The following is a 25,260-nucleotide window of genomic DNA, read 5'->3' on the forward strand; positions in this document are numbered from 1 at the left end:
AACCGGGAAAGCCTACTAATGACATGACTCTACGGCAGTCCCGCCAGCCAATCACAGACGAGAACGAGCTAAACGGGCTAATGGTTTCGTATGCCGCTTTCAAAACAACTGGGAACTCGGAAATTAATTTGATTCAAAGGGCTTTCTTGGCATGGGAAACATATGTTTACATTGCCAAAAAGCAAGTGAAATAGATAATAAACAAAAGTGAAATAAACAATCAAAAATTAACAATAAAAATTACAATCACAAAAGTTAAAAAGGAATAGAGACATTTCAAATGTTATACTATGGCTATATACAGTGTTATAAGGATGTGCAAATAGTTAAAGTACAACGGGAAAATCAATAAACATTAATATGGGTTGTATTTACAATGGTGTTTGTTTTTTACTGGTTGCCCTTTTCTTGTGGCAACAGGTCACAAATATGGCTGCTGTGATGGCACACTGCGGTATTTCACCCAACAGTGTGGGAGTTTATCAAAATTGGAAATCTGCGACTTTCTACGTCAGCGCATTCAAGAATGAGGAGGCGTGTATGAGTGTTTTGCGTCGACTGAAAGTTGATTGCATTACCCAGGTGCCTCGTTCAAAGCCCACGGCGAATTCGGCTCAAAACAAAAGTGACGTAATTAACAACGTGTAATAATAATTACTAGGATTCTGTGTTTTCCCCCATACAAAAGGGATTGCTTTTGATAAACACGCTTTATCTGCCTTCCAATGAAAACTTGTCATAAAATTCAAACGTTTATTTTCTGGAAAAGAGATGTCTGTTTTCTGGACAATGCACCATGCTGCCTCGTTACCCAAATGACCGAGCGCCACAGATTAGTGTTAGATATGAGAAGGGCACACCCACCTCTCCGCTGTAGCACGACGACATGCCGGGCATAGAGGGGGGACACATGCACCCACAGCAAGTCCGATAACTTCTGCTGTTTCTAGGAAACATCACACTAACCACGTTTCCATTCAACCGTTTCATACAGCTTCATTACCTGACGCATGAAAAAGTAACGACCAGGCAGATGGAAATATAAAATGCCGGTACAATTTTATAAATGCCGACAGACAATTTGTTCGTTCGACATGATGGGATCTTTTTGTGTCGGTAAAATGTATTATGCGATAAATGGCGGTGGGAAAGCCTTTATGCGCAAATATGTATATATATGTATATAACAACCATCATATGGAAGTAAACTTGGGAGTCACGCGATGATATATTGTGTGGTCCCTCCCACTACGACTCGGGAAAGCATGCAGTTTATTAGTTTACAGATGAAAAATAAGTTATGAACTTCACAGGCTGGTGGATGTGCAATGTGATGAGCTTGATGCTCCTTTCCAATAAATATCGAGGGTGTTGTTCTGGTGACATGATCGCTGCTTGGCTGCAGTTTGACAAATGCCAAATAATATCGCTCTTATCCACATTTGCTATATAACAACAGTTTTTGTGACAAAACCATCAGTAGAACTGAAAATGCGATGGAAACCCATTTAACTTGTATTTCTTATTCGGTACATGGGGATTTAACGGCAAAAGTTATTTTTATGTGTACTACGTCATCACGCACAGGCTTTTATGCACAAAAAGTCCGTTTGATGGAAACACATCTCTGGTGGGAAAATACGCACATTTTATGCTGATTTTAGAATATTAGCATGAAAATCTGTCACAAATTGGATGGAAACCTTGCTACTGGCAGACATGGCATTCACCTTTGTTATTGCCAATGAAGTTGATGCAATCGAAATTCCACTTCTACACGAAGCTGAACATGATCAACATGTTCCAAATAATTAATATACTGATGATTTGGTAAAGAGCCCCATAGTAGAGGTGTCATAATACCCATAAAACCTAGCGGTCAAACAGGGAAATGGTTCCAATCGTTTTTCCACCATTCATTTTTCCCACAGGGGATTTTTAGAAACACTTAAAATAAGGGCTGTGTTTTGTGTAGGCTTACCCTGGCGTGACGTTTTGATAACCATGTAAATCTCTCTCGGACAAGGTTACTTTTATCGGTAACCAAGTGGGAGGTGGGAATTTACAAGTTGTGAAGTTGTAAATGCCAGTTGGATGCATTAACGTGCTTTGTTGGGAAATGCCGATTGGCTAATGTCCAACAAGTTGTGTAAACCATAAACTAAAAGTACAGCTATCATTACATTTACATTTTATACATTTACGTCATTTAGCAGACACTCTTATCCAGAGCGACTTACAAATAGGTGCATTCACCTTATAGCCAGTGGGATCACCACTTTACAATGTATTTTTTTTTTTGGGGGGGGGTTGGGGTTGTAAACAAATGAGTGTTCAAAAACCATATTAATAGATTGCTTTTTATAGTGGGCCTAATGTTGTTATTGCGTTTAACTGCTGAAAATGCTGTTATGAAGGTCATTTTCTTAGTAGGTGACATCAGAGGTCAGCATCTGGCAGTCCGATTGACGAATCTGGGTTTGGCGGATGCCTCGAACGCTAATGCATAGTGCCAACTGCAAAGTTTGGTGGAGGAGGAATAATGGTCTGGGGCTGTTTTTCATGGCTCGGGCTAGGCCCCTAAGTTCCAGTGAAGGGAAAACTTAACGCTACAATGACATTCTAGACGATTCTGTGTTTCCAACTTTGTGGCAACAATGTCCCTGTGCACAAAGCGAGGTCCATACAGAAATTGTTTGTTGAGATTGGTGTGGAAGAAGTTGACTGGCCTGCACAGAGCCCTGACCTCAACCCCATCTAACACCTTTGGGATGAATTGGAACGCCGACTGCAAGCCAGGCCAAATCACCCAACATCAGTGCCCGACCTCACTAATGCTCTTTGTGGCTGAATGGAAGCAAGTCCCTGTAGCAATGTTCCAACATCTAGTGGAAAGCCTTCCCAGAAGAGTGGAGGCTGTTATAGCAGCAAAGGGAGGACCAACTCCATATTAATGCCCATGATTTTGGAATGAGATGTTCGACGAGCAGGTGTCCACATACCGTTGGTCATGTAGTGGATATTATCCATGTCCTTGTTCAGCCAACACTCAGATAAACATACATTATTACAGTGTAGTGTCTGAGGGGCTATGATTTTGCTGACATTTGCAAATGGTGTAATGGATGAACTCTACTCTGCTTTGCTGAAACATCTGGAAAGCATTACTACATAGGCTTCTTGGAATAGAGGACATTCGGAGATATGTGGAAGCCGGCGATTGGTCTGTCAAAAACCACCCATCTTATGTTACATAGGATATAAATACCATGTTTTGAACAAAGGGCGGGGAGGAATAACATATCAGAGATTTGGGTCCGGTTATTCTCCAGATATCTGCAGATGTCTGTAAATTGACGCTGGAATCCTTTGAAATAATAGATCTTTATAATCACAGTACAGCGTCAGCGGAATTCTTATCATCACAGCATAGATCAGCATCGTTGTCTCGGACACCACAACAGTTCTTCAGGTCCTGTTGATAGGATAGTCTCGTAACGTAGTTCATCCAGTTTGTTCTCCAGTGACTGCACATTCGCTCCCAGAACAAAGGGCAATGGCGGTCTATTTGTTCGCTGACGTCATCTCGTTAGGAGGTCGCCTCACCTACCTCTTTTTCACCACCGCTTCCTCTTTCGAGTCCCGGGGATCAGGGCCTGGTCCGGAGTAAGCAGAACGAGCTGCCGACTCGTTGAAGTAGAAATGTTCATCCAAATGGAGATTAGTGATCGCTTTTCTGATGTGCAGAAGCTGTTTACGGTCAGGAAATGATTGCGGAGACATTATGTACAAAAAATATAACGATCAGCGTAAAATAAAACATAGAATAGCAGAATTGGTCAGGAGCCCTTAAAACAGCCGCTATCCACTGCAGTGCCATTTTAGCCACCATATGGATTTGATGTTGTTTACAGTAGGATAGCAGCCTACACGGTAAATAACTTGTAATATTGGTAGTAACCATCTGGATGTCACCGTGATACTGTCTACAGCTCAATGGGAAGGGGGTTGCACTGCAAGGGTAGTGTCCGTCGCTCCTGCTTGCCGACTGCTGTCCTGCAGTAACGAGAGGGAAGTAGCTAGCTAGTGTAGCCAATATCAGGCCAGTAAGGAGAAGAAAGTAGCTAGCTAGTGTAGCCAATATCAGGCCAGTAAGGAGAAGGAAGTAGCTAGCTAGTGTAGCCAATATCAGGCCAGGGTGACGGCTAAAGCACATTTATTGTAGTGATTTTCATAGAAAATGTACAACTATGGCATTAACGAATGACATTAGATTTTTCTAGGCGCAAGCAAATCCGTTCGTCTCCACTCGGCTCATAGCATAAACTAGCTAGCTGGAAAGGGCTCATCAGGAAGACTGACTGAACCAAATCCGTTCGTCTCCACTCGGCTCTCGCTGCCCGACAAACCTCATCAATTTGGGCACCAGGCGTGTCCGTATAACCTCTCCCCGTTCAAGTGGATTTTTCCCAGTCGTACGTGGTAAATTCCCACTTCCCACTTGGTTGCGAAGGCAGCAATAATCTCTCACTTACTAATCATAGCTGGTTGGAGGAGCTGCTTGGCAATTTTAATGCATCACAGATATGCGATAATAACCGAGGAAATCTTTGAACACGTGCATGTCATTATCATTGTAGGGATCTAATAACAAACTGTCGTGACTTAATGTCTCAATGTTTTAGGGGACTAAACAGTTGTGACATTCATTAATTACCCAAAATAATTGAATGCGACAACTGTTTAAACAAGCAATTGTAAGCCTGTGCAGAATTGAGTTTTGTGTAATTGATCTAAACATGTATAATGAGCTTTTTAAAGCATTTGTAGCTAAGGTTAGAAATAAAGGTTCAGATTTTGTGTCATGCAGGTTTTACAGATGGCATGGCAGGCTGGATAATGCCCCCGTAGTTATCAATGGCAATTTGTTTGATTGTGATGTGGATAAATACAATAAAAATCTTATATTCTACCCATCTGCAAAAATATTCTACAAAATCAAACACCATTGAACGAACACGATAAATGTGGAGACCAGACCTGGGTTCAAATACTATATATTTCAGGTATTTCAATTACTTTTCAAAACAAGTATTCAGATAAATTGTTTAATATTGGAATGTATTTGAAAATAATCAAATACACTGACACACACACACTCCCATGCATTTACCCAGGTATTTGAAAGTACTTTCAAATACAATTTGGTCGACTATTTGGTTTTTACAAATAACCATTCAAATACTGAAATAAAAGTAACATTTTGGGGCTTTGTATTTGAAAATACCCAAATACACAGAAATACGTTTTTATATAACAAATTCACATTTTTACATTTTAGTCATTTAGCAGACACTCTTATCCAGAGCGACTTACAGTTAGTGAATACATATTTTTTTTATACTGGCCCCCCGTGGGAATCGAACCCACAACCCTGGCGTTGCAAACGCCATGCTCTATCAACTGAGCTACACCCCTGCCGGCCATTCCCTCCCCTACCCTGGACGACGCTGGGCCAAAATGAGTCTCCCGGTCACGGCCGGCTGCGACAAAGCCTGGATTCGAACCAGGATCTCTAGTGGCACAGTTAGCACTGCGATCGCAGTGCCTTAGACCACTGCGCCACTCAGGAGACGAGTACACATGTATTTGAACCCAGGTCTGGTGGAGGCGATCAATGGGCTGGACTGTCTGGCATTTAATTTATCCCCCACTCTGATAAAAACACATCTACACTAGAGACTTCCTCAGTGAATAATGGTGAGCCTGCTTTTCACTCACAAATAAACTTTGCTCAGAGAAGAACTGAACACGGGGGGAGATTCTCATTTGGGCAAAAGACCTCGACTCCTCCGTGACCCAGAAACCGATAAGTGGTCGAGTAGCGTGTCAGTTCATTAGTAGAGCGAACGAAAGTGGTCTGCTCACCTCATTGATTACCTCCTTTGGCAGAGGAAGCACAAGAGTATCCTCGAAGCACAAGAGTATCCTCGCCGTGGCAAGCGTGGAAGTGTTTGAATATCCGCCACACCCCTTTTGAATCAGCAGTTTTTTTCTCTGAGAAAAGCATGCAAAGATTTAAAAACGATATGCTACTTATCCTTTCATCTATAAAATGTCTTGCACAACTAGCTACATTTGTTTTTATCATTTTACTTTGGGATTCCACCCTGTAAATGTTAATTTGCCTGATGACACGCGAGTGGAGGGCAGTCTAATTTCATACAAGCGCATTGTCCTCCGTAGCTCAATTGGTAGAGCACGGCGCTTGGAAGACCAGGGTAGTGAGTTCGATCCCCGAGACCACCCATACGTAAAAATGTATGCGCGCATGACTAAGTCGCTTTGGATAAAAGTGTCTGCTAAATGGCTTATTATATATTTTTGTCCACGTTCCCTCTCCAAGATGACCTTTGACCCTTTTCAAAAAGGAGGCAAGAGAGGACAGAGGACGCAGAACCAAATGAGATTCTCCCAAGGAATTCCTCCTGACCACTGGAGCCCAACCTCCAGTCTCTCCCTTCCCTGAAGCCCCACAAAATACCACATTCTCTCTCTCTTTCTCTGACACACACACATTCTCTCTCTCTCTTACTCAATGCTACAGCTGTATAATGCAGCGTTCAAAACAACTGGGAACTAGGAAATCTCAGACTTCAGTGCGTTCAAAGCAACTGGGAACTCTGAATTCTAACTCCAGAGTTCCGACTCTCCAACCTGAAGATCACTGACGTCATGATTTGACCATGTAATTTTCAGAGTTCTCAGTTGTTTTGAACATGGCGTAACAGCAAATCCACCCATATGCGGCTACAGCATTAGATTAGATCATCTGGAATTATACAAATTGACATATGCTGTAATCCATATTTTTTCTGTGCATTTAACCTCCCGAGTGGCGCAGTGGTCTAAGGCTGTGCCACTAGAGATCCTGGTTCGAATCCAGGCTCTGTCGTAGCCGGCCGCGACCTGGAGACCCATGGGGCGGCGTACAATTGGCCCAGTGTCGTCTAGGCTAGGGGAGGGAATGGCCGGCAGGGATGTAGAGCATGGCGTTTGCAACACCAGGGTTGTGGGTTCGTTTCCCATGGGGGGCCAGTATGAAAAAAATAAAAAATATGTATGCACGCTAGCAGACGCTCTGGATAAGAGCGTCTGCTAAATGACTAAAATGTAAATGTAATGATCATGACCAAACTGCTTGAGATGGGTTCAATAACCAGTTGCTAACCCAACCATGAGGTGTAATCAGATGACCAAGACAAGGGTATAATGGTACCTTGTATGGCAACGTTTAGGAAAACCCATGGGGCGGCGTACAATTGGCCCAGCGTCGTCCAGGCTAGGGGAGGGAATGGCCGGCAGGGATGTAGAGCATGGCGTTTGCAACACCAGGGTTGTGGGTTCGTTACCCACGGGGGGCCAGTATGATTTTATTATTTTTTTTTAATGTATGCACTCACTAACTGTAAGTCGCTCTGGATAAGAGCGTCTGCTAAATGACTACACTGTAATGTCAGGCAAGGAGAAGTTAATAGCAGGATGACGACATCAGTTATACTGTGGCTGACATGGATTTAAACATAGCCTCTACGGGATTCTGTTGTACCCGTTTGATTATGGGGCCGATTTGTTTTGTAACATTTCAGAAGGGCGGTTAGTGACCTGGTCTAAAGTTTTGAAACAGTCATTAAAGTACTTTGGTCCTCCTCACAATCACTGGGGTTTCATTTAATTCAGTATACATTCAGGAAGAATTGAAAAATCTAATTGAAAGAATGGAAAATAGACACGACTCACTTTTCAGATGTTTGAATTTCAATTCACTTCCTGGGAGTTCCTGAATTGATGTTGAATTGACCTCTAACCCCAACCCTTCATCCCTAACACCTCTTTTAGCTGGGCCGACCTGTGGAGGGCCGACCTCCCCTGCCCATTCAGCTACCATGAGAAAATCTGCAGTAGCCCTGATGATGATGATGATGATGGTGACATCCTAAAGGTGTCTGAGAATGTTGACAGACACATTCCTACCTTTTCCCGAGGAACAACACCCACACACTTGTGTTGTGTTGATTAGACACAAGCATTAGGATGACGTGTGAATTACATCCGGCAGCAACGTGAATGGCATAGATAAGAGTAAACGAATGTATAAAAATAACCGTTAGATACCAATGCATTTTATTGGTAAGATGGTTCATAATAAACTGTCAAATGGCACAGAACATAATCTACACATTACAGTTGAGATTGTCTCAGTGTTTCACTGAGACCCTGGCCACCTCTTAGGGTGTCTCAGGGGGAGTTGGGATATGCAAAAAAAAAAAAAAAAAAAAAACATTTCCAAAACAAACATTTTTGAAATAGGACCAATATAAGCACCCACCAAATTGTTCTTGTTATCCTAAGAAATCCTAGGATTAAACCATTAAATAGTTTCTTTTTTTTAAAAAGCAGAATGTAGGGGAATTTCATGTACACTCCAAACAAGTGACCAGGCAAAGAGGTAAACACATTCTGAGAGCCTACAAGTCCTTTCCAACTTAGATGGCAACGAATGTTCACCCCACAAGACCCGAGTCAAATACATAATTGTAGGTCAAATGCTGTATTTGACCCAGGTCTGCATCCCATCCCACCCTGTCTATGTGGTCTCTGAATCAGTCCTGTCTCTGTCCTCAGCTCCATTATCTTGTCTGGTAGTGGCCGAGGCCCCGGAACCACCCGTCCTACTACATTGGTGGCAGCAGCTGTGATATGTCTGATTCCTCTGCTGGTTCTGGGCCAGTCCAGTGAGGAGCTGCAGTACCCTGACCTCATGCTCCATCCGAGCCCTCTCTCTCCGGTCCTCCCTGTCTGCTGCCTCCCTTTGCCTCCTCTCCTCTCTCTCCAGCCACTGAGACAGGAGCTCCTGCTGCCAGCGAACCTGAGATAGACACACACACAAACAGGGTCGTTCCAGGTCATTTCAGCAAGCCATGACACACACCATCTCAGATTGTTCTGAAATCGTTTTTGTAGTTAGAAACAGGTAAGATTAGCATTCCTGCAACATTATTTTATTAAAATCTAATTTGATCTCTGAGAAATTAAGTTAAATTGATTGCACCCAAACAGGCCATTTAAATTCTAGGATTTATATAATATAATATTCAATAAATATTTTTTCCCTCAATCTATATACAATACCCCATAATGACAAAGTGAAAACAGGTTTTGAAATTTTTGCAAATGTATTAAAAATAAAAAAACTGAAATATCTTATTTACGTAAGTATTCAGACCCTTTTCTATGAGACTTGAAATTGAGCTCAGGTGCATCCTGTTTCCATTGATCATCCTTGAGATGTTTCTACAACTTGATTGGAGTCCACCTGTGGTAAATTCAATTGATTGGACATGATTATGAAAGGCACACACCTGTCTACATTAGGTCCCACAGTTGACAGTGCTGGGAAAGGGTGCCAAAACATTTCTGCAGCATTGAAGGTCCCCAAGAACACAATGGCCTCCATCATTCTTAAATGGAAGAAGTTTGGAACCACCATACACTTCCTAGAGCTGGCCGCCCGGACCAACTGAGCAATCGAGGGAGAAGGGCCTTGGTCAGGGACGTGACCAAGAACCTGATGGTCACTCTGACAGAGCTCCAGAGTTCCTCTGTGGAGATGGGAGAACCTTCCAGAAGGACAACCATCTCTGCAGCACTCCACCAATCAGGACTTTATGGTAGAGTGGCCAGACGAAAGCCACTCCTCAGTAAAAGGCCCGCTTGGAGTTTGCCAAAAGGCACCTAAAGGACTCTCAGACCATGAGAAACAAGATTCTTTGGTCTGATGAAACCAAGATTGAACTCTTTGGCCTGAATGCCAAGCATCACATCTGGAGGAAACATGGCACCATCCCTATGGTGAAGCATGGTGGTGGCAGCATCATGTTGTGGGGATGTTTTTCAGCGGTAGGGACTGGGAGACTAGTCAGGATTGAGAGAAAGAGGAATGGAGCGAAGTACAGAGAAATCCTTGATGAAAACCGGCTCCAGAGTGCTCAGGACCTCAGACTGGGGCGAAGGTTCACCTTCCAACAGGACAACGACCCTAAGCACACAGCCAAGACAACGCAGGAGTGGCTTCGGGACAAGTCTCTGAATGTCCTTGAGTGGCCCAGCCAGAGCCCGGGCTTGAACCCGATCAAACATCTCTGGAGAGACCTGAAAATAGCTGTGCAGCGACGCTCCCCATCCAACCTGACAGAGCTTGAGAGGATCTGCAGAGAAGAATGGGAGAAACTCCTCAAATACAGGTGTGTCAAGCTTGTAGTGTCATACCCAAGAAGACTCGAGGCTGTAATCACTGCCAAAGGTGCTTCAACAAAGTAAAGGGTCTGAATATGTAAATGTGATATTTCAGATGTTTTATTTTTAATACATTTGCACAAAAAATATATAAAAAACGTTTTTTGCTTTTTCATTATGGGGTATTATGTGTAGATTGATGAGGGAACAAAACGATTTAATCCATTTTAGAATAAGGCTGTAACGTAACAAAATGTAGAAAAAGTCAAGGGGTCTGAATACTTTCCGAAGGCAAAGTCTGACCAGTAGTATGGAGCTGCAGCTTGCTGTATTGTTTCTTCATCCTATGTAATGTATTCTCAGTGAATTTGGTGATGGGTTTTTTTTCTCCAGAGAAATTAGTCATTGAAGTTGTAAGGTTTATGTCCCTAAAATGACATATTGGTTTCCTTACTACGTACAAGGTACGACAGCAACCCATGCCACTGTTTTGTAATGGAGTCACACAATATAATTTTAGATACTTTAGGATGCTTTGAAAATGAAGCGTGAAAATGCTAATATAGGGACCATTGACTTACAGTGGGGGAAAAAAGTATTTAGTCAGTCACCAATTGTGCAAGTTCTCCCACTTAAAAAGATGAGAGATGCCTGTAATTTTCATCATAGGTACACGTCAACTATGACAGACAAAATGAGAATTTTATTTTTCAGAAAATCACATTGTAGGATTTTTTATGAATTTATTTGCAAATTATGGTGGAAAATAAGTATTTGGTCACCTACAAACAAGCAAGATTTCTGGCTCTCACAGACCTGTAACTTCTTCTTTAAGAGGCTCCTCTGTCCTCCACTCGTTACCTGTATTAATGGCACCTGTTTGAACTTGTTATCAGTATGAAAGACACCTGTCCACAACCTCAAACAGTCACACTCCAAACTCCACTATGGCCAAGACCAAAGAGCTGTCAAAGGACACCAGAAACAAAATTGTAGACCTGCACCAGGCTGGGAAGACTGAATCTGCAATAGGTAAGCAGCTTGGTTTGAAGAAATCAACTGTGGGAGCAATTATTAGGAAATGGAAGACATACAAGACCACTGATAATCTCCCTCGATCTGGAGCTCCACGCAAGATCTCACTCCCGTGGGGTCAAAATGATCACAAGAACGGTGAGCAAAAATCCCAGAACCACACGGGGGGACCTAGTGAATGACCTGCAGAGAGCTGGGACCAAAGTAACAAAGCCTACCATCAGTAACACACTACGCCGCCAGGGACTCAAATCCTGCAGTGCCAGACGTGTCCCCCTGCTTAAGCCAGTACATGTCCAGGCCCGTCTGAAGTTTGCTAGAGTGCATTTGGATGATCCAGAAGAGGATTGGGAGAATGTCATATGGTCAGATGAAACCAAAATATAACTTTTTGGTAAAAACTCAACTCGTCGTGTTTGGAGGACAAAGAATGCTGAGTTGCATCCAAAGAACACCATACCTACTGTGAAGCATGGGGGGTGGAAACATCATGCTTTGGGGCTGTTTTTCTGCAAAGAGACCAGGACGACTGATCCGTGTAAAGGAAATAATGAATGGGGCCATGTATCGTGAGATTTTGAGTGAAAACCTCCTTCCATCAGCAAAGGCATTGAAGATGAAACGTGGCTGGGTCTTTCAGCATGACAATGATCCCAAACACACCGCCCGGGCAACGAAGGAGTGGCTTCGTAAGAAGCATTTCAAGGTCCTGGAGTGGCCTAGCCAGTCTCCAGATCTCAACCCCATAGAAAATCTTTGGAGGGAGTTGAAATTCCGTGTTGCCCAGCGACAGCCCCAAAACATCACTGCTCTAGAAGAGATCTGCATGGAGGAATGGGCCAAAATACCAGCAACAGCGTGTGAAAACCTTGTGAAGACTTACAGAAAACGTTTGACCTGTGTAATTGCCAACAAAGGGTATATAACAAAATATTGAGAAACTTTTGTTATTGACCAAATACTTATTTTCCACCATAATTTGCAAATAAATTCATTAAAAATCCTACAATGTGATTTTCTGGATTTTTTTCTTCTTCTCATTTTGTCTGTCATAGTTGACGTGTACCTATGATGAAAATTACAGGCCTCTCTCATCTTTTTAAGTGGGAGAACTTGCACAATTGGTGGCTGACAAATACTTTTTTCCCCCACTGTAGATTGGACTTGTGCCACAAATGCTAAAAAGTTAGCATTTTAAACCGTGGCCAGGCAAACAAAATCAAAGCATGGGTTGCTGTCGTATCTTGTCCGTGGACTGCTTACAGGGTAAGGAAACCAATGTCATTTTGTAATTTGGGTGAACTATCCCTTTAACATTGAGGGGGGTTGCTGTTCCTAGATGGTGCTGTTCCTGCTATTAGGAACAGCACCATCTAGTGGTCAGAACCTGGTAATATCAGGATGTAGAATGGGACATAAACCTAACAACTTCAATGACTAATTTCTCTGAACAAGGGAGGAAAAAAATAATAAAAAAATAAAAAAAATTCACTGAGAATACATTACATAGGATGAAGAAACAATACAGCAAGTTGCAGCTCCATACTACTGGTCAGACATATTGATACTATATACAATGGCTGTTGGGGTGGGATTGGCATGGGATGTGGGTGGTCCGTGGGTGGCTTTTGACCATTTCTTTGGAATCCTCATACCTTACTCATTGTTAGAAATTGTTTTGGTCCAAATCAGATGTCATGTACTATATTTAATGAATATTATATGAATCCTATAATTTAAAATGGCCAATTTGGGTGCAATTAAATCAGCTGAATTGTTTCAGAGATCAAATTATATTTCAACAAAATAATGTTTCAGGAATGCTAATCCTATCTGTTTCTACCTACAGAAACGATTTTAGAACAATCGGAGATGGTGTGTGTTGAAATCCTCTTTCTGGTGCATTATGAGGTGGAACGACCCCATAGATAGATACGTTTAGACTTTGAGGTTTCTACCGAAAGCATTATGATGGATTTACTTGACTAGAATTCTATGGCAGCCATGTCAACTTCCCATGAGCAATCTTCAGATTTTTAAAGCAATACCATGACTGACTGAATGTCTAAAATTCTAATAAGAATCTAAATACTCATCATGAACGGATAAATGGTATGCTCAACGGTGCTAACATGCCGTCCAGTTTAACAGTTGGCAGAACTGTATGCGTCCGAAATGACACCCTATTCCCTATAAAGTCGGAACTTTACATACACCTCCAACAGTGCAGTAGTATCTAAATATTCACAACAACACACAAATCTAAAAGTAAAAGAATGGAATTAAGAAATATATAAATATTAGGACGAGCAATGTCGGAGTGGCATTGACTAAAATACAGTATAATAGAATACGGTATATACAGTTGAAGTCGGAAATTTACATACACTTTAGCCAAATACATTTAAACTCAGTTTTTCACAATTCCTGACATTTAATCCTAGTCAAAATTCCCTGTCTTAGGTCAGTTAGGATCACCACTTTATTTTAAGAATGTGAAATGTCAGAATAATAGTAGAGAGAATGATTCATTTCAGCTTTTATTTATTTAATCACATTCCCAGTGGGTCAGAAGTTTACATACACTCAATAAGTATTTGGTAGCATTGCCTTTAAATTGTTTAACTTGGGTCGAACGGTTCGGGTAGCCTTCCACAAGCTTCCCACAATAAGTTGGGTGAATTTTGGCCCATTTCTCCTGACAGAGCTGGTGTAACTGAGTCAGGTTTGTAGGCCTCCTTGCTCGCACACGCTTTTTCAGTTCTGCCCACACATTTTCTATAGGATTGAGGTCAGGGCTTTGTGATGGCCACTCCAATACCTTAACTTTGTTGTCCTTAAGCCATTTTGCCACAACTTTGGAAGTATGCTTGGGGTCATTGTCCATTTGGAAGACCCATTTGCGACCAAGCTTTAACTTCCTGTCTGATGTCTTGATGTTGCTTCAATATATCCACATAATTTTCCTTCCTCATGATGCCATCTATTTTGTGAAGTGCACCAGTCCCTCCTGCAGCAAAGCACCCCCACAGCATGATGCTGCCACCCCCGTGCTTCACGGTTGGGATGGTGTTCTTCGGCTTGCAAGGCACCCCTTTTTCCTACAAACATAACGATGGTCATTATGGCCAAACAGTTCTATTTTTGTTTCATCAGACCAGAGGACATTTCTCCAAAAAGTACGATCTTTGTCCCCATGTGCAGTTGCAAACCGTAGTCTGTTTTTTTTAATGGCGGTTTTGGAGCAGTGGCTTCTACCTTGCTGAGCGGCCTTTCAGGTTATGTCGATATAGGACTCGAGCGGTATGAAGGCTGCGTGGTCCCATGGTGTTTCTACTTGCATACTATTGTTTGTACAGATGAACGTGGTACCTTCAGACGTTTGGAAATTGCTCCCAAGGATGAACCAGACTTGTGGAGGTCTACAATCTTTTTTCTGAGGTCTTGGCTGATTTATTTCGATTTTCCCATGATGTCAAGCAAAGAGGCACTGAGTTTGAAGGTAGGCCTTGAAATACATCCACAGGTACACCTCCAATTGACTAAAATTATGTCAATTAGCCTATCACAAGCTTCTAAAGCCATGACATCATTTTCTGGAATTTTCCAAGCTGTTTAAAAGGCACATTCAACTTAGTGTATGTAAACTTCTGACCCACTGGAATTGTGATACAGTGAATTATAAGTGAAATAATCTGTCTGTAAACAATTTTTGGAAAAATTACTTTTGTCATGCACAAAGTAGATGTCCTAACCGACTTGCCAAAACTTTAGTTTGTTAACAAGAAATTTGTGTTAGTGCTTGAAAAACGAGTTTTAATGACTCCAACCTAAGTGTATGTAAACTTCCGACTTCAACTGTATGTCTGTCTCTGACCTGCTCCTGCCTCTGTCCCTCCAGCTGCATCATCAACTCCCGGGACTCTGAGACCAGCCTCTGGAAGCAGTCAGCCAGGTGCTTCAACGCAGGCTCCACGGACTGGGTGGAGGGGATGGTGGTACCACGGCTCAGGCCGGGACTAGGGTCTGGGGGTGGAGGAAGAGTGGAGGCAGGCTTGGGTGGTGGTGGTGGTGGTGGGGAGGGGGATCTGGAGCTCAGGTCCTCCTCCAATGGATGACCTGCGGTGAAGAGATGAACTAGACAATGATTCTAATTCATTCCAGCTTTATTTTCCCAACATTGTGACATTTGATTTGAAATTGTATAAAGACTAGATCAACTGTGTTAATACAGTCAGTATTGTATTGTACTTCAGTTTCTATCGGAGATTGGAGCTCAGTGAAAAACACATCTAAGATTTGTTACTAATGATAATGTGAATGATAATCAGTGGCATTGACAGCAGAAAGTGTGACAGACAGACGAATACATACCAACAGGTTCATGATAGACGTTGAGGTGGTCTAGAAAAACATCATGGCGTCTTCCACCCGAGACCGCCAGCGGCCGACCGTTGATTCCTACGCCGTTGGAATCATACTCGTCTGTGTCTTCTGCCTCTCTGTCCTCCTCCTCCTTCACCTCAGAGACCAGATACCGCGACTGCTGTCCTCCTATCCCCTCAGGAGACCCAGAATGGCGTTCTGTCCCTATTCCATCGACAGACCCAAAATGGCGTCCTCCTACTATCCCATCAGGAGATCCAAAATGGCGTCCTCCTCCTCTTATCCCTTCAGACCCAAAAAGGAGCCCTCCTCCTATACCTTCAGGAGATCCAATATGGCACCTTCCTCCCATCCCATCCACTGCACAGTTTCTCCCCAGCACAGCATCCATCTCAGCGTAGTACCTGAAACTGCAGGGCTGGGAGTCATCCACGCTCCTCAGCAGCTTGGCTCTGACGTAGTTGGCCTTGAGGGTCTTGACACGGAGCCGGCACTGGTGGGGGCTGCGTGAGAAGCCCAGGTCACACATGCGGGTTGAGAGGTGTTTGAAGACATGGCGGTTTCGGACGTTCTCCGCCAGGCTCTTCTGTACATGCTCGTCGCTCCAGGCACACAGCAACACTTGGGTCTCCTCCACCGTCCAGTTAACGGAGCGCTCGGCCTCTCTCTTCCCTGCAGAAGTGAGGTGTAGACAGTACAGAACAACGTTAAGGCATTAGCCAGCTTACTAACATGAAGCTATCCAGTGAACACAATATGTATTTTGCGCATAGGGGTAGGTTTACACATTGGTACTAGCTAGCGAATTCCAGGTAGCAGGTTCAAAGAATGTTTATATTTCCTGGCTTTAATTAAGTGTGATGCATGCAAACTCTTGTTGATGCTGCTGGACCCCCCTATAAATAATAACTATAATCTCTCAAATGATAGCTATAATGTTTGGCAACAGTATCGTGCTAGCTATCACTTAGCTCTCGTTTAAATCCCTGTAATATGGATATCTTCCATCATGGAGTTCAGTAAACTCAGCTAGCTAGCTATTATTTGAATTTTTACAATTTATTGAGAGTAGCAAGCTAGCTAGTTGGCTACAGTAGCAAGTAACGTTAGCTAGCTAAGTGGTAGGCAAGAGAGTCAAGAGAAGTTTCAGCATGCTAGCTTGTCTGGGTGAGAAATAGCTTGTTATCAAATATCAAAACGGGTATATCAAGGCTATAAAACATAAGCTTATTCGATAGCAAAGTGACATCGAAGCCTTGCCAGCATGTGTAGCGTAGCTAGCTCTTTCCTTATTTATGCTAACTAACAGTAACGTCACCGTTAGCTAGGCTAGCTACAGCGTGTTATGAATGAGCGATGCATGCATGAAATGAAACATACTGCCCCGTATCAGAAACGTACTTTTCGTGGAAGTTGTGACCGAGTTAGTAGAGTTGATAATCGGAGGATTCATCTTTTGCTTTCGGTGTAAACATCCAGAGATAACGGTGTAATTTCCTCTCTTCCGGTTTCGGAGTATCGTTTGCATGACGTCACCAAGATGCAGAGAAAAATCTTTCATTTTCGCGTCAATGAGCGCTGATGCATGTAACTACATTAAATTATTGTCACAATGTTGCAGCTTCATAAAGTGTAGTGGATAGATATTCAACTTTTGGGCCAAAAATATAAAATCATAAGATAATATTAAAACACTACATTGGGCAAACAGAAAGAAAAATACATTAGAAAAATAGAAATGTTCATACTCAATGTATTCAATTTGCTATTATTTAGATGAGGAAAATGAACAAGGCAACTTGAGAACAGTGAGTGGCTTGTAAAGCGCAACATGCTGGCTGGGTCAGTGTGTGCGTGTCCCTCCTTCCATTTCGCTGACTTTCTTCCCCATCCTTTGATCCCTAACACAGTACAGGAGTCCTGGTGCAGCTCACTGCAGCTAATGCTGTTCCTACCTACTCCGATCCACCTAATATATGCCTTCCATCAATGACTTCCATTAGATGTCTGGGTTAAAACTTGAGGTGGAGGGAGAGGGTGAAAGCTTTGCTTCCCCGTTATTATTTTTAATTACTGGTATTGTGCATGTCATGGCTGCATAGAATACCAAAGTATGAAAAAGTAGCTGCTAGCATCTCGGAGTCACACTGGGCCATGAAATGAGTGGGAGCATTAGTTAGTCTACAGGGACATAACAGCAGTGTGCACAGTAACCTAGTCATGGCCTGCAGCATGATGCTCCCATGTACCACACTACAGACAACTAGACCATTACAGAGAAAGGGACGAAGAGAGGGACGAGACACAGAGACATTCCAGCGGACACGTCTCATTACTGATTCAGCTCTGGGCTGCCCCACTGCTGAACATCACACACTCACATAGCACTGTTTCCTCCTGCATGTTAGTTACCAGTTCTCTTCTCCTCCTGCATGTTAGTTACCAGTTCTCTCTCCTCCTGCATGTTAGTTACCAGTTTCTCTTCTCCTCCTGCATGTTAGTTACCAGTTATCTTCTCCTCTGCATGTTAGTTACCAGTTCTCCTCCTGCATGTTAGTTACCAGTTCTCTTCTCCTCCTGCATGTTAGCTACAAGTTCTCCTCTCCTCCTGCATGTTAGTTACCAGTTATCTTGTCCTCTGCATGTTAGTTACCAGTTCTCTTCTCCTCCTGCATGTTAGCTACCAGTTCTCCTCTCCTCCTGCATGTTAGTTACCAGTTTCTCTTCTCCTCCTGCATGTTAGTTACCAGTTATGTTGTCCTCTGCATGTTAGCTACAAGTTCTCTTCTCCTCCTGCATGTTAGCTACCAGTTCTCCTCTCCTACTGCATGTTAGTTACCAGTGTTCTCCTCTTCCTCCTGCATGTTAGTTACCAGTTTTCTTCTCCTCCTTTTGTGCTCTTTGACTTGGTTTACCGCTCTGTGTGTGTGTGTGTATTTGTGTGTGTGTGTGTGTGATATACAACCTGTGTGCTCAGTAGAGGAGGACCCATCCCTTCCCCCCTGGCCTTGCCAGACAGTATTACAGGGCTATCCTGGCCTTGCCAGACAGTATTACAGGGCTATCCTGGCCTTGCCAGACAGTATTACATGGCTATCCTGGCCTTGCCAGACAGTATTACAGGGCTATCCTGGCCTTGCCAGACAGTATTACAGGGCTATCCTGGCCTTGCCAGACAGTATTACAGGGCTATCCTGGCCTTGCCAGACAGTATTACAGGGCTATCCTGGCCTTGCCAGACAGTATTACAGGGCTATCCTGGTTATTGGTTACTGTAATATATTATTACAAACGCCGCCTGCCCCTGGGAAGTCACGCTTTTAGCAAACCAACTGTTCCTGCACCATGAAAGAGAGAAGCCAGAGGTAAAGCCTTAAATATTAAAACATAATCACTGTTAAGTTACGGCGGTAACACAATATTTATCTGGTTATTTCCGTGGCAAAAGGAAGCGTTACAGTACCATTCATCTGTGTCTGGATGAGACCTCTTGTGTAATGTGTGTGTGTGTGTGTGTGTGTGTGTGTGTGTGTTGTGTGCGTGTGTGTCTGTGCGTGTGTGTCTGTGCATGTGTGTGTGTGTGTCTGTGCGTGTGTCTGTGCGTGTGTGTCTGTGCGTGTGTGTCTGTGTGTGTGAAATAATGCTGCTGTGGTGCTGTCTGCCCCCACCCCCCTAAGAGGAGAGCTCTCCCATTCTTTTGTGTGTCTGTTTTTCCTTTCATGTTTCTTGACAGCTAAGACCTCCCCGCAGCTGATTCTATGGACCCCACCCTCTCTCTCCTTCCCTCCAGGCACAAAACAGTAGAAGGCTGGTTTTTTTTCTTTTCCTCCAGACACAAAACAGTGAGAGAGGCTGCGTTCAGGCACAAAACAGTGAGAGAGGCTGCGTTTCACTTTAACATGTTATGTTTGTTCAGGGCAAATCGTTTAGTGCTGTTCCCTTGCAACACAATACTTATTTTAACCACAATTTAGTGTTTTCCGAAAGTCTAACATGTGCTTTAATTACTTTTCCTTGCCGATAGGTTCATACCATGTGGATTATCAATGGTTATTCAGAGGTTCAGTGTTGACTGTACTGGCAATGATAGTAAACTGCATCAAGCGTCATTGAACCAATAGAGGGAAGGAAAAGGATTTTATTCTACATAAGATAACGCAGATATTAACATAATGCAAGACATTATCAACTGAGGGAACACGTTCAGATATTAACATAATGCAAGACATTATCAACTGAGGGAACACGTTCAGATATTAACACAATGCAAGACATTATCAACTGAGGGAACACGTTCAGATATTAACATAATGCAAGACATTATCAACTGAGGGAACACGTTCAGATATTAACACAATGCAAGACATTATCAACTGAGGGAACACGTTCAGATATTAACATAATGCAAGACATTATCAACTGAGGGAACACGTTCAGATATTAACACAATGCAAGACATTATCAACTGAGGGAACACGTTCAGATATTAACATAATGCAAGACATTATCAACTGAGGGAACACGTTCAGATATTAACATAATGCAAGACATTATCAACTGAGGGAACACGTTCAGATATTAACACAATGCAAGACATTATCAACTGAGGGAAGTTCAAATATGTACAGTACATTTTCCCTTTTCTACCTATAGCTGTTTATAATAGTGTGGCGATCCTCACTTTTACAGTGGATTCGGAAAGTAAAGTATTCAGACCCCTTGATTTTTTCCACATTTTGTTACCTTACAGCCTTATTCTAAAATTGATTAAATAGTTTTTTCCCCCTCATCATCTCATCTACACACAATACCCCATAATGACAAAGCAAAAACAGGTTTTTATAAATGTTTGCAAATGTATTAAAAATAAAAAACAGATCTCATTTACGTAAGTATTCAGACCCTTTACTCAGTACTTTGTTGAAGCAACTTTGGCAGCGATTACAGCTTCGAGTCTTCTTGGGTATGACGCTACAAGCTTGGCACACCTGTATTTGGGGAGTTTCTCACATTCTTCTCTGCAGATCCTCTCAAGCGCTGTCAGGTTGGATGGGGAAAACATCCCCACAGCATAATGCTGCCACCAACATGCTTCACCATAGGGATGGTGCCAGGTTTCCTCCAGACGTGACGCTTGGTATTCAGGCCAAAGAGTTCAATCTTGGTTTCATCAGACCAGAGAATCTTGTTTCTCATGGTCTGAGAGTCCTTTAGGTGCCTTTTGGCAAACTCCAAGCGGGCTGTCATGTGCCTTGTACTGAAGAGTGGCTTCCGTCTGGCCACTCTACCATAAAGGCCTGATTTGGTGGAGTGCTGCAGAGATGGTTGTCCTTCTGGAAGGTTCTCCCATCTCCACAGAGGAACTCTGGAGCTCTGTCAGAGTGACCATCGGGTTCTTGGTCACCTCCCTGACCAAAGTCCTTCTCCCCCGAATGCTCAGTTTGGCCAGGCGGCCAGCTCTAGGAAGAGTCTTGGTGGTTCCAAACTTTTCCATTTAAGAATGATGGAGGCCACTGTGTTTTTGGGGACTTTCAATGCTGCAGAAATGTTTTGGTACCCTTCCCCAGATCTGTGCCTCGCCACAATCCTGTCTCGGAGCTCTATGGACAATTATTTCGACCTCATGGCTTGGTTTTTGCTCTGACATGAACTGTCAACTGTGGGACCTTATATAGACAGGTGTGTGCCTTTCCAAATCATGTCCAATCAATTTAATTTACCACAGGTGGACTCCAATCAAGTTGTAGAAACATCTCAAGGACGATCAATGGAAACAGGATGCACCTGAGCTCAATTTCTGTCACGACTTCCGCCGAGGCTGCCTCCCCTCCTTGCTTGGGCAGGTTTCGGCGTTCGTCGTCACCGGCTTACTAGCTGCTGCCGATCCATTTATCATCACTCCACTTGTCTTGTCTAATTAATCACACACACCTGGTCCTTATCCCCAATTAGTCATTGTAGAAGTGTTCCCTCTGCTTCCTTGTCTGTTGTGAGCTGCGTGTAGCTCGGTTGAGCTACCCTTACCTTGTTGTTTGCCCGGGTAGATATTTCCCCTGTGCCTGAGTGTTGTTGTCGCATGCTTGCGCAACTGTTTATCGACGGAATAAACTTTTTGTTTATGCGTATTACTCTCCTGCGCCTGACTCCTTCTATCACACGCATCACAGAAAGTTTATTCCGTCGATAAACAGTTGCGCAAGCATGCGACAACAAAACTCAGGCACAGGGGAAATAAGTCATTTATCAGACATTGTAAAGAAAGGGGCTTCAGAGAGAGCGTTGTGTGATGTGTGGCTGTCTGTATCGTAGTTCTGCAGTCCTTATTTATGGCTGTCTGTATCGTAGTTCTGCAGTCCTTATTTATGGCTGTCTGTATAGTAGTTCTGCAGTCCTTATTTATGGCTGTCTGTATAGTAGTTCTGCAGTCCTTTCAAAGGCAGCTAGCCCCATGGGTGTGTCCAGAATGGCACACTATTCCCTTTATAGTGCACTACTTTAGACCAGAGAATGGCACACTATTCCCTTTATAGTGCACTACTTTAGACCAGAGAATGGCACCCTATTCCCTTTATAGTGCACTACTTTAGACCAGAGAATGGCACACTATTCCCTTTATAGTGCACTACTTTAGACCAGAGAATGGCACACTATTCCCTTTATAGTGCACTACTTTAGACCAGAGAATGGCACCCTATTCCCTTTATAGTGCACTACTTTAGACCAGAGCACTATGGGCCCTATAACGGGAACACGGTGCCATCTGTGATGCTACCCATGATTTCACCCATCCACCCACTCCAATTACAGAACACTCAGCAGCCTGCATGGCCGCCCTCCAATCCCGCTGCTCCTTTATAGCTTCTACCTGCCAATTATGTGCCAGCCGTGTTTACCAATGTATGGCGAACCAAAAGCCATCACCCAAGTAAGAACTGGGTCTGGATGCAGTGTTTATAATTCTACATTTACAGTAAGAAGAACTAGAAGATTCACATCTGTGAAACTGATTCCTTTCATTCCAATCCTTTCAAAACAACAATATGCTTTAGATCTGGGGTGTCAAACTCATTCTACGGAGGGCCGAGTGTCTGCAGGTTTTTGTTTTTTGTTTTTTTTCCCCCATTCAATTAAGATCTAGACAACCAGGTGAGGGGAGTTCCTTACTAATTAGTGACCTTAATTCATCAATCAAGTACAAGGTAGGAGCAAAAACCCGCAGACACTCGGCCCTCCTTGGAATGAGTTTGACATGTGTGCTGTAGATAGACGGCCACTCTAGAAGGTGGTAATGATGGTGATCGTCAATGACCATAAAGATCTTTCTGAAACCACACAGTTTTGATAGTCAACACAAGCTATCACATTCACTCTCAGTGAACAGCTGCATCTCTGTAGCCTACAATTCAGCCAAAGAGATGCTCATGTCCCTTGTGTTCTAAGAACTCCATATTTGGGATTCTCATATGCACAGATCTCAAACCAGGGTTCTTCAATTCCGGTCCTGGAGGGCCGAAACACTTCTGTTTTTTATTTCTACCTGGTAGTTAATTGCACTCACCTGGTGTCCCAGGTCTGAATTAGCCCCTGATTAGAAGGAGAGGATGAAAAACAGAGGTGTTTCGGCCCTCCAGGACCGGAATTGAAGAACCCTGCAGTAAACAATAGGGCTTAAAAAGTCCCCAAATGGATCCATTAGATTCACTCACATTCCAATCCAAACTTCCACATATTCTGTTGGAGCCGCAGCTGTCTAAGTCTGAGTCCACCATTTGGGCATTTCCACCTTGAATTCCTTTCCTTTTGTCTCAATGGTTCTAGTTCTAGAGCAGGAAATGTTCCAGAACTAACAGGAAGTAGAATCTAAAAGAAGAACAGAGAGATTCTAAGCTCCTCCTCCTTTACGGTAGGTAGGTGTCTTGCCCTGCCCGTCACACTCAGCTTTCTGACAAATACAGCTTTGTTCTCATTCAAAGGACAAAATCACAATCCAAAATTCCTTAAACAGAGACTGTTTACATTGAGGAGGGATCAGAATCAGTATGGTCTAGTGAGGAATTACCTACTGGTTGTTACAATAAAACTGGTTACATCACAGCCTGGGCCAGGAGGTTACATTAAAACTGGTTACACCACAACCTGGGCCAGGAGGTTACATTACAACTGGTTACATCACAACCTGGGTCAGGAGGTTACATTAAAACTGGTTACATCACAACCTGGGCCAGGAGGGGAGTACTGTGCCTGAAGAGAGAAGTCAAACTGAATGGTAGAATGGCTTGTGAGATACATTAACGAATGAAGGATTGATGAATGAATGAATAATTTGACTTTATTTTCCAGGATTTGATTCCAGCAGCCATGCAGTTGTTGGCTCACTTTCTGCCAGATTTGTCCAGACAGACCCGGGATTCGAACTGGCATCCTTACTGGCCCCCCGAATGAGTGAATAAATGATTTGTTTGGGTTCTCCACTTACCTAACTTTTAAACGGGTCGTTGTCGTTGACCACCCTCGTCAAGATAAGTGTTCTCCCACAGTGTGGGAAACGGTGTTCCATTCAGTTCTCAATGGTGTTTAACCTTCTCTGTCCTCTCTCTGTTTGCCCTCTGTAAATCATTCCCGCTTTTCTTTCACAATCGGGAGACCCCCAACCCTCAACCTAAACGTCAACTAACCCCACCCCACGTCTCTGGAATTCCGAAGAATTTAGCCCACCTAACTCACCATGGCAACCCCACTTGGGTGACCGGGGTATGCCTGGCTAACCTAACTCTTTCCAGTCTGTTGTTCCAGCCCAGACGAGCCCCACGTTACTTCTGGTAAACTGATACCGACCACACAAGGGGAGCCCTTAGCCCAGCTCCTCCAGCCCCCATCCCCCACTGGTGTCAATCAACACAGTGTAAGAGTGCGCCCAAATGGCACTATTCCCTTAACAGTGCACTCATTTTAAACACGGCCTTATGGGGGCCCTGGTCAAAAGTAGTGCACTATAATGGGATTAGGGTGCCATTTGGGAAGGAAACTAAATACTGCACACTGATCAGAACCATATGGACTGGAAAGGAAACCGCACTGGTTCTAATCTTATAGAAGATAGAATGTGCCTGGTCGGCTTCTGTAACTATAAAGCTCTTATCTAACTCCAACTGATCCGTTTTCATTCCAATTGTAAGCAGCATACATTACACTGAAGTAAGAGTTTCTGTTGGCACTATTCCATTCTATTGTATTGTATTGTATTGTGTTGTATTGTGTTGTATTTTGTTGTGTGGTATTGTATTGTGTTGTATTGTGTTGTATTGTGTTATGTTGTATTGAATTGTGTTGTGTTGTGTGGTATTGTGTTATGTTGTATTGTATTGTATTGTGTTGTATTGTGTTGTGTGGTATTGTATTGTGTTGTATTGTGTTGTATTGTGTTGTGTGGTATTGTATTGTGTTGTATTGTGTTGTATTGTGTTATGTTGTATTGAATTGTGTTGTGTTGTGTGGTATTGTGTTATGTTGTATTGTATTGTATTGTGTTGTATTGTGTTGTGT

At 43.1% G+C, this 25,260-nt stretch overlaps 1 protein-coding gene across 2 annotated transcripts; it reads right to left on the minus strand.

The window, feature by feature from the left end:
• Positions 1 to 8,167: 8,167 nt before the first annotated feature.
• Positions 8,168 to 24,521, minus strand: LOC121530695 (ensconsin). Of its 2 annotated transcripts, none has more exons than XM_041835855.2 (4): positions 24,194 to 24,521; positions 15,706 to 16,389; positions 15,209 to 15,450; positions 8,168 to 8,929 (listed from the first exon to the last, which is right to left on the minus strand). In XM_041835855.2, exons 2-4 carry the CDS (start codon positions 16,244 to 16,246, stop codon positions 8,648 to 8,650), a joined length of 1,065 nt encoding a protein of 354 aa, XP_041691789.2. In that variant the 5' UTR covers positions 16,247 to 16,389; positions 24,194 to 24,521; the 3' UTR covers positions 8,168 to 8,647. The 2 variants fall into 2 exon arrangements, with proteins under 2 accessions (XP_041691789.2, XP_041691788.2); XM_041835854.2 differs by lacking the exon at positions 24,194 to 24,521 and adding an exon at positions 17,119 to 17,239.
• Between the last annotated feature and the right edge of the window lie 739 nt (positions 24,522 to 25,260).

The sequence above is a fragment of the Coregonus clupeaformis genome, chromosome 18 (assembly GCF_020615455.1).
Source record: "Coregonus clupeaformis isolate EN_2021a chromosome 18, ASM2061545v1, whole genome shotgun sequence".
NCBI lineage: Eukaryota > Metazoa > Chordata > Actinopteri > Salmoniformes > Salmonidae > Coregonus > Coregonus clupeaformis.